This window comes from Morone saxatilis, unplaced genomic scaffold (assembly GCF_004916995.1).
Source record: "Morone saxatilis isolate NCDOM2014 unplaced genomic scaffold, NCSU_SB_2.0 Contig23, whole genome shotgun sequence".
NCBI classification, from domain to species: Eukaryota; Metazoa; Chordata; class Actinopteri; family Moronidae; genus Morone; species Morone saxatilis.
The window spans coordinates 19,279,672-19,289,479 of record NW_023339796.1 but is presented as its reverse complement, the minus strand read 5'-3'; the positions used below and the strand labels follow the sequence as shown (position 1 = coordinate 19,289,479).

General features: G+C 39.7%; 2 protein-coding genes across 2 annotated transcripts in view; both read right to left on the bottom strand.

The window, feature by feature from the left end:
- The window catches only part of si:rp71-1g18.1 (uncharacterized protein LOC559922 homolog), a 4,149-nt gene extending 2,919 nt beyond the window's left edge, over window positions 1-1,230 (bottom strand). Inside the window, exons 1-3 of the mRNA XM_035671477.1 lie at window positions 839-1,230; window positions 391-536; window positions 107-194 (exon numbers count right to left, since the gene is read on the bottom strand). Of these exons, the coding sequence (XP_035527370.1) occupies window positions 107-194; window positions 391-536; window positions 839-1,097 (493 nt within the window). The 5' untranslated portion in view covers window positions 1,098-1,230. The remainder of the gene's footprint in view (window positions 1-106; window positions 195-390; window positions 537-838) is intronic.
- Window positions 1,231-3,657: 2,427 nt separating this feature from the next.
- LOC118334170 (calsequestrin-1-like) overlaps window positions 3,658-9,808 on the bottom strand; it is a 9,662-nt gene continuing 3,511 nt past the window's right edge. The window contains exons 2-11 of the mRNA XM_035669991.1: window positions 9,349-9,442; window positions 8,051-8,151; window positions 7,754-7,865; window positions 7,410-7,483; window positions 6,185-6,315; window positions 6,040-6,085; window positions 5,808-5,862; window positions 5,450-5,550; window positions 5,255-5,329; window positions 3,658-4,610 (exon numbers count right to left, since the gene is read on the bottom strand). Of these exons, the coding sequence (XP_035525884.1) occupies window positions 4,356-4,610; window positions 5,255-5,329; window positions 5,450-5,550; window positions 5,808-5,862; window positions 6,040-6,085; window positions 6,185-6,315; window positions 7,410-7,483; window positions 7,754-7,865; window positions 8,051-8,151; window positions 9,349-9,442 (1,044 nt within the window). The 3' untranslated portion in view covers window positions 3,658-4,355. The remainder of the gene's footprint in view (window positions 4,611-5,254; window positions 5,330-5,449; window positions 5,551-5,807; window positions 5,863-6,039; window positions 6,086-6,184; window positions 6,316-7,409; window positions 7,484-7,753; window positions 7,866-8,050; window positions 8,152-9,348; window positions 9,443-9,808) is intronic.

The following is a 9,808-nucleotide window of genomic DNA, read 5'->3' as shown; positions in this document are numbered from 1 at the left end:
ATCTATGGCTGATTTGCATAATTTGTATCATATTCATGATTCCAGACTGTTTCTCAGTGTTTTGTAGTCTTGAATATAAAGTCACTGTCATGGTGCTTTTCCTTACCATGCCAAACAACTTCTGTTTGAGGCTCACTATCAGCTGGAGACTCCAACCCGCTCAGCTCCACCATGTCCACAGTCTCCGCCACAACCTGCGGTACAGTATATGTCATCAGAACAAACTAAGATCAACACATTCTATAAAGAAACAAAGATCATGAGACGTACTGCTGTCAGAACAGGCTGGGTAGCTCTCATCATCACTAACCGCTCAGTTTCACTCAGTTTCACTCAGCCTATTCCTCCACATTCCACTTGAGGTTTACATCCCTGTAAATTCTCACTGACCTGTTCCTTCAGGGGCGACCATTCGGGGTCAACCTGGCCATTATCTCCAGCCAGGGGGATTTCTGATGGAATGAGACACCCTTCGACCAACTCCCCCTCCTCCCTGCACTCCCCCAAACAATCACCATCTGAGAGGGAAGGGGAACCTGTGGATAAGAGGGGGGGGAGGGGTTAACACAGAGGAACACACACATTCCTTGGCTCGGTTTCCAATGGGAGAAGACCCTGCAGGAGTTAAGTGCAACAACTACACATGAACACAGTGTGAACTAAATGCACACATGCATCGAGCGGAACGTGTGCTGAGTGCATGGGAGACCTGCTCGACAACGTTTCTGACTTTATCATGCAGTTAAAGTCTTTACACCCTCCTCACGCATCTGTCCCTGCAGCCTAGCCGTGGACGTAAACAGGAAGTCACAGCATTTAAAGGTCCAAAGAGACATACCACAAAGCTCCGCAGGCGAATAAATGTCCTCGTCCACCTGCACCCCGATGCTGCGCTTTGTGTCCCCGGTCGATAAACTACCCAGTGTCTCCAATGTTGCGTTTTCCCTTTTGTTTTCCGTGCGGCCCACATCCACGTCCAGCGCCGAGGCTCCGTACCTGCTCTCGAACAGTTTGGTTAACTCCACCGTGGCCGCTTTGACCAACGCGCCCAGCACCGACTCCACCTGCGCCCGGAGGTCCACGGCGCCCGCAGACATTGTGGCAGCTCCGGCGGGACACAAGCCAGAGGTTTTTGCAAAGATAAAAATCAGATTAAAATGGAAGTTGAAAAATTAGAGATGGTTATTTACCAACGACAGCCACATGGCTTGCAGAAAGAAGAGGCGGGTCTCACACTGGCGCAAGCGCGCGAGGGGTCGGCCGCTTACATCACGAGATCAGAGGGGCGGGGTCTTATTCTATTCATTTTGTATTATTCTAATATTCTATAATAATAATAATAATAGTAATAATTATTATTATCTATATTATTGTCATCACGTTGCTTTTTGCCCACTAGTATTGTTTGATTTGTTTGACTGTATCAATAAGCTATTCATCTTCAGCTCCTTGCACCTTATCAGCCAATAACCCCACTTATCCATTCACTTGGCATCTTTGTGATTCATCATCCCCTCAAGACATGTGTTAATACATGTGTAGAAATAATCTGCTTGGAACAATAATGTGTGTCTGATATGTTTTCCCCACAAAAAAGTGTAATTTCCATATTAAAATCCTTAAAATGTCTCTTTCTATCTCATTAAAAATCCGAAATCTATGAATATGCATGTTGTTAATTTCTAAAATGTTCCTGCTGGACGTCTCCTACTTCACTGTAAAGTTTAATGTCAGTGGATGTGCACTGGAGACTTGACTTGTATAAGTTGCATACTGGACCAGGATTGACTTCCAAACTATTTGTGATGTCACAAATCATGCTCGTAGGCCCCGCCCCTTAAAAATCTGATTTTCAGTGAGCACAGAGAAACTTTCCACTTTCAGCAGAACATCCTTAAAGTGTAAAACTCTGTACATACATTCTGCACAGAAAGAAAAACATATTGTTGAGGGGGGCTTTTACAGTGCTCATGTACATATTGTCATATACATTTATTGTATTGTATTGTAAATGGCTGCTATGACCTTTTCATTTTCCTCCCGAGATTAATAAAGTCAACAATCTACAGTATCTATCTTGTTTTATAAAAAAGAAAACCTGCATGTTTTATGGTCTCTCCTTTTTTAGCTTTAATGTCCTTAATTTCTGTGCATTTCTCTTTTTTTTCAAATCTTGGAATTATATCTTTGTGTTAAGTGTCCTATATTTTTTATTTAAAAAAAGATAAAACCATATTTCTTTTCCATTTTGGTGGGCACTAAAGTTTTAGTAGCTAAACAATACGTTGCTCTGCATCTAGAAAAAAAATGCATATAAACTATGTAATTACTGTTAGTCTAATGATATAGTCCTGTGATTTACATAGTTTTCTGGTGCTGTGTATTGGAGAAAGTAAAATTAGACCAGTGGGCGACCATGTAGAGACTACACAAACATTCCTTAAAAAGTGTCTTTATTTCCATCTTGGTTTTCAAAGTCACATTGTGCCTGTGCAGCTTTTCATCTTAAGGCTGGCAGAAAATTGAGATGTGAAATTGAATTTGATGATAATAAGCGGTTTATACAAATCAAACTTACAAACTGTGTCTTCTCCAACTGTGACTTAAGGTTTTCTTGTTGGTGTGGACACCATCCAAAACCAGACCTCTGGTCTAAGTTGTGAGAAGTTCCAAACACAGAGACCTAAACAAAGACTTGACAGATGTGTTCACCATTTGCCACATAAAGACTTGTATACACAATTTGGTGGGGAAATGTGTCCACATCTACCGTATTATGTTGTATTCAAGCCACCTTTGTGTTCTTTTTGCCTCTTAGTGCATTTGTGCACAATTTGAGCGGATTAAATTTCTTACCTTTTTGCAATGAACTACTATTCCTCTTTTGGCTTTGTCTTGCTGTAGAGCTTTTTGGGAAGCCTTCATTCACCCTGTTTCTAAGTTGAGTTTCTTGAGAGACACAAGCACCACCCCACAGAAGTTGGGATTTTTATAAACAGTTTGGTGGGAAATGTGCCTTCATCTGTGGGAACTTCAAGTCTCACATCTGACTCCTTTTGCAAAATGTATGATGTTGTTAGGTTTATCAAGGCCAACCCTGTAACCCTGGAGATGTCTGTAGGAAAATGGATCAAATGATGCACACATGACACACACACGTATGACTGCAGTATTCAGAGGTTAGTGGGCAGGTGTTGATAGTTCACCTCCACACTGTGATCCATTTGAATCTGCTCTCTGAAATTCACCCAGAGCAGTCAACCCGAAATCCTGCAGCACAAACGTTTACATACGCCAAGTCAGTTGTCACTTCAGCACCCAGAATACTTCACATAAAACACACCTCATTCCATTTCTGATTCACCTTGCAATCTTAAGGCTTTATTTTAAAGCTGCTATCTACTGATTTTTCAAACTATTCGGAGTATTGGCATGCTCTGCTGTCTGCACTGTTATCTTACCACCAGAGAGTTTCAAAGGCAAACATGTTCAAATCCTACACATAGCTACAGTATAGCTTTAAGTTAGTCCAGTCTGTGTCTCATTTAACCATTACAACACCTAGACATGGGTACTACATATATACAGTGCACACACACACACACTCATATAGGATTCACACAATCATGCACACGCCTTTAAAAAACTGTACATTAATTGGGTTTCTGTCCAAGCTGTCATTTATTTAAGACTTTACAGTAAGGTAAATTTCTCTTGTTACAAAAATAGAATATGGCTGTTGTCATATTTCATCATCGTAGAAAACATCCATATGATGTACAGCACTTTCAGTGTACAGCGTTACATTGATTTCACAGAGTAGGCTGGTGATTCTTAAGAACCGTCAGAAAAGCCTGCTAGCACCCTTGGATCTGACTTCAGTTGTTTCGATACTGGGGCAAACAAGAAAATAAGTGAACAAATAAAACACATTCAGACTGCAACAGACTCCACAGATGGACTCAGACATATTGCATACAACATTGCAACCCCTCCAGTACTTTGGAAAATAAAAACTATAATAATCTGAAAATCAATAGAAGTAGATGGTAAGGTTTTGAAATAATTTCTTTTTGTTTATTGTACAAGACAGTGTTACATGTGGGAATAAAGGCACTGTGGGATCTTAGGAAGTACTTTGTCAACATGGAGGATTAGTGAATAGTTAGGGGAGAGGGATAAACGAGTAATGGAATATTGTTCTGATGAGATGCGGAGAGAGGATGATGAAAAGATGTGATACCAAAAAGGAACTGACAAGTTCAAAATAAGAACTAGATACAAAAGAGGATGATTTGTTATTGACGTTGACTTTTGAAACTGCATTGGTCAGACTTGAATTATGACTTAATGATTTAATAATCATCATCATCATCATCGTCATCATCATCGTCGTCATCATCGTCGTCGTCATCATCATCATCGTCGTCATCATCGTCGTCATCATCATCGTCGTCATCATCGTCATCATCATCGTCGTCATCATCGTCGTCATCATCATCATCATCAGGATCGATTTCACCTGACAGGACATCCTCAATCCAGTCCTCCAGCTCATCTACAGATGGCAAGTCATCCCCATCATCCATGTCCAACCATACGCTGTCAGCCTGCAGAGTGAGGAAGAACAAATATAACCGACTCAACTGTTGATTCTCTGAGAAAAGCCTTAAAGGTTTTTGGACCAAACTGTTCCGGGGGACTCCCTGAGTGGAACTGCCCACTGAGAAGCTCCACTGAGAACTACATACCTTCAAGGGCTTGTTTTCTGTTTACATTCGCCAATAGGAAAGCTGAAGGGATGTAACCCAGTTGGTTCAGCAACATCATTTCTTTTTTAAGGCTAGCATTGCGAGCTGTTACATGTTGGCGGTTGCTGGTGCTGCACTGACTCAAGACAAGGTCTCATGATTGGGTAAAAGTTGCAGGAGTACATTTGCTGTCAGATACAGGACGTGGAGCCAGTGAAAATATGCTAATACAGGTGTAATATTTGTCCTTTTTTACGTCTGCATAGGAGCCTGGTTGGAGCATTTTGTACTATTGTAAGCAATGAATAGCAGCCTGATTGATGAGCCCAAAAGCCCGACTGAAACTTCATTAAACCGTTATAGCTGTTAAGGAATGGTAATCTATTGATAAACTACTTTCTCCAATACTACTCAGAAATGACCTTGTGTATATACAGTAGAGTGCAGCAAAACACACAAATGCTCGAGCAATCTATGAATAAAGAATCAAAAATATTACTCACATCATCAGCATCAACAACACCAATCTGTGGGGAGGACAGGTCAATTCCAAAGGTCTTCTCCCAGTGTGGCAGAAGCTGCAGGGAAAATTAATATTGATTAATTCTGCTTTCATAAGTGAATAAGTTTTAGAGTGCTTAGTCATTAACTCTCAGTACCCAGTTGACTATGTATAGTGCACTGTGTTATTTTCTTACCAGGGGGAAGTCGTCAGGGTCAATCCAGACAATGCTGAGTTCAGGGTTATCTGTGTTATCCTCGGCAACTTGCTTCAGGATCTCAAGGAACTCAAAACCGTCTAAGGAGTGGGGAACAGTGAATCAACAGGGTGGTAATGGGTATTCGCAGATCCTTTTATTACTCCTTCATTTACCTGCAGACAGTCTGATTAAATTTGGATCAAAATCACGTCATCACCACACAAAAACGTCTTCTAATGTCTTTGCTTCCCCATGTAGTGCTGTCTAGATTGGCTGTTGGTGACTGGTTATAAATGTATCAAAATCTAGTGTTGGTTCTATCATTGTTTTTACAATTAATTAAGGGTTCCTTTACCTGGGTCAGCCTCCTCTGCAAAAGCAATGATATGTTCACCATCAACATCGTCCTCCTGTGGATAGAATAAAGACAAACTGAACCCACTGGTGTGAATTTACAGTTTCAAAAAATTCTGATTCATTGTTCTGGAGTTGTAATTCGATCAAAGCCTCTTCATGGAGGGCTATTTGTACAAATACAGACATTTGGTCTAACTTGTTGTGGATGTTTTAATCGTAAAGGTTCTTACCCAGATCTCATACATGTTGTGTGGTTGCAGCTTCCTCAGGGTTGGTCTTGAAAAGCACAGAGGAGTAAGAGTTTATGTATTTCTTTTTTTAATTATGGAAGAGTACCTTATGAGATCACTGTAGTATAGTATTAATGAGACTTACCTGTCATTATCTTCAATGAAATCCACCAGCTCATCCTCAGTGTAAGGTTTTCCTGGGATGACCACTGGATCATCCATGAAGGGTTCATAGAAGTCCACCTCATTAAGCTTCAACTCCAGAGCCTTGGCAATCTGTAACATACAACCCATGCATTAAAATCAACAATAGAGCATAAAGGACCATGAAGATATTATAATGGAAAAAAAATCACAAAATGTTTTATTAGTTTATCCTATAGAAATACCTGTTTGAGGACAAAGTTTACTCTTTTAAATTTTAGCTGAAGAAGATATACAGTATAGCAGGTTTGAATAAAAGCTGTCATAAAGATGCTGTATGCATTTGCAGGTGTGTCGGTTGAGAGAATGCGCAATACAACTTTTAACAGACACTTTTTAACAAAGTTTGTGTTTATGGGGGACGTCAATGAATTTAAGTCTAAATCAACTTCGATTCTTAATCCTTTAGAGTAAAATTATGACAACATACTGCAATATACTGATTTTTAAAATCCTGATAAGAACTAGGCTACATCAACTGTAGCAATCCAAAATTGCAATTTTATTATTAGTCTACAGTGAGGATGAACTGGATTAAGTATTGATCATGAAGGTCATGATGTTTTTACATTTCACACATTTTAAAGTCAGTCATTTACACTCTTCTTCATACTTCTCCTTTATCTCTTCATTCTGGTGTTGTATCCTATGGCATTGGAGTTTATGTGATCCCCATTCTAAAGTGAGCTGGCTGTGATATATGAAAATTATTGTCTACTTTCTGCACCACCTTGTTTAAGAGAAACAAAGATTTAAAGGCAAACATAATTTATAAACATCAGTTTAGGTTTTAGAAGAACCTTTCTACAGAAATAGCAATTATCTCTCTCTCTCTGCCCCCCCTTCCTGTTTCTCTCCAGCTATCCCTGTCAAATAAAGGCATAAAGGCCAAAAAAAAAAAAAAAGCTGGACAAATCAATATTTATCAACAATTAATGAAATGACTATGTATAATGTAAAAGGAGTTGCTCATGGTGACAAATGCACAGAATAATCACCCAACTCTAACTCTCTCATCTCTATGGAATATTTTAACTCCGATAACCCTTTTATGTGCTACCTGCCCAGCAGAAAATTTTGTTGGGCATTTTCAGATACTTCTTATATTCTAACAAGTCTTCATATAGTGTGTCTGATCAAACGTCTTTCAAATCTTTATCACTTACCTTGGGACTGAATGTGGCAAAGAACTTGATGTGAGGATGGAACTCTTCAGCAGCATCGGCATAAGCCTCAAAATCTGAAATTTTACAGGCATCCATTAAGTTGTTTCAGTAGATCAGCCCCTGTATGAAATATCTAAGTATGTAGACCTATTGTCCTAATCATTAATGTAGATTCTAGTGTGCTGACTTGAAAATCACCTTAAAAATCAAATAAGTCTGCAGCTCAAAGTTAAATCAAGCAATATGATCCTGGTCTCTGTTGCACTTGCTTGATATGCAATTATGAGCAATTATGCTGAAAAGCAAGCAACAGGTTATCATGCCATCACAGTACAGATTCTTACGTTCTGACTTGTGACTCTTAAAGTAGCCCACCAATTTGATGTCCTCTTCGATGTTTTCAAAGCCTTTCAGTTCCCTACTATTGTCAATAATTTCCACTGGGTCCTCAAGAACCTATGAAGGGAAAGGAAGGTTTTGGAGGAGAAAGGGAGGAGACAATGGAGTCGAAAGTGACAGAGAAAAGAAAAACCCAGAGTCAGATTCTGTAGGTCATCTTTAAAGAAAGAAAATTGGGATTCAGATACTTTTTTTGCTAAAATAAGGCAGGCTATTAACTGGGAGATTATATCCTCACGAACATCATAGATGAACTCCACAAGGGTGTCTGCTGCGAACTCGCCATCGTATTCTATGACTTCATCGTCTGTGAAGATGAAGACACTGTCGGACTCATCAAGGCCTGGGGGAATATAAAATAAGTATTAGTAGTTGTTTCACAAATGCTAATTAGACAATTTGGCTTCATCCTTTTCACACTTTTATACAAGAACAGAAAACATTAAAGTAAGTGATTTGCAAGTTATTTTCATTGTACCGAATCATTAGAATCTGTTCATGAAAAAGATCTGTTTAAAAGATTTGTTCACCAAATCATTCAGTGCTGTTTATGAAGGATAATCCAGTAAGCTGAGAATTTAGTTGGATAACCAATATACCATTTGCAAACTGAGAGCTCAAAGTCCTACCTTATTTTGTACATTTTTGCGACAAATAATTGAGACGAAGGGAAAGAGGCGGATTTGAATGACTCAACCACTGTGTATCACTCAGGGCTCTTGTTTGCAGCTGCTAGTGCCTTTTCCACCAACAAGGAACCTGCTCTGTTCCGGTTCGGGCACCTAGTTTTGAACCGTTCGGAGTGTTTTGCAAAAACGTGGTTATCTGCTGGAACCAGAAAATAGCAGGTCGTTGTTCAATGTGCAACACCCTCTGTTGATGACATTTCCTTAATTACAATGGTTCCTCTGATAACTGGTAGAAACTAAACTAACTAAAACTAAACTAAATAGCACCACAGTTCCAAGAAGCTCAAATGGAACCGGTTCAAAAACCAGAACTAATTTGGTGGAAGAGGGGTGTGCAGTACGTCCAGTGAACGAAACACATTCCTTAAAGTGAAAAGATATAAGTGAGTAAGTGAGTCAATGTATTCCTGCACATTTGATCTCAACTGACTGAGAGCTCAAGTGAACTAAGATTGTTTCTGGAAGTGATTTAGTTCGTTCACAACACTAACTGTTTTAATCATTGTTGTGAATGAAAGGAGGCCATATCCCACTGGTAGCAACATTTTTTTTTTGTATAAATTTTTCAGCTTTTATGCCTTTATTTGATAGGATAGCTGGAGACAGATAGGAAAGGGGGGTGGAGAGAGGGGATGACACGCAGCAAAGGACCACAGGTCGGATTTGAACCCTGGGCCACTGCAGCAAGGATTCAGCCTNNCACCAGCTCTACCCACTGAGCTATAATAATAATCCATTATATTTGACTAGTTTGAATGACAAATGGCTGAGATTCTAGATGAGAATACTGCCTGGTCTTATTTGCATAATGACAAGTGTCTGCAGCTGTGTTTATTCTGTTGAGTGTTTACCTAATTTCTTTGCAACGACCTTATCATGCTTTGCATCTATGAGGCCGACTCCGATATCCTCATCATCAAACTCGTCCAGGACCTGGGCTGCAAGCTGTAAAGCAAATACACTGTCACATAACTGGTGTCATGACTTGTCAGTTCAGTATGAGTTCATAAAACATGGGAATACATGCCTGTTTGACTGTGCAGTCAAATTTGTGTTTATGTCCATATCTTATGCACATTTATGCCTTTTAAACAAAGTAGTCTCGCTCAGTAGTTTCATTACCATAAAAGCCTGCTTTTCAGAGCGCTGCTTATGCACTTTCTAAATCTGTATGAAACTTGAACCTTGTGACTGACAGTTGGTTCGACCAATGGCAGTGCAACATTCACTGCTGGACTGCACTGAGGAAGTGGTTTGAGGGTTGTCTCAATGTGTTTGGACGGCAAAAGGAACACACACACAAACACACAC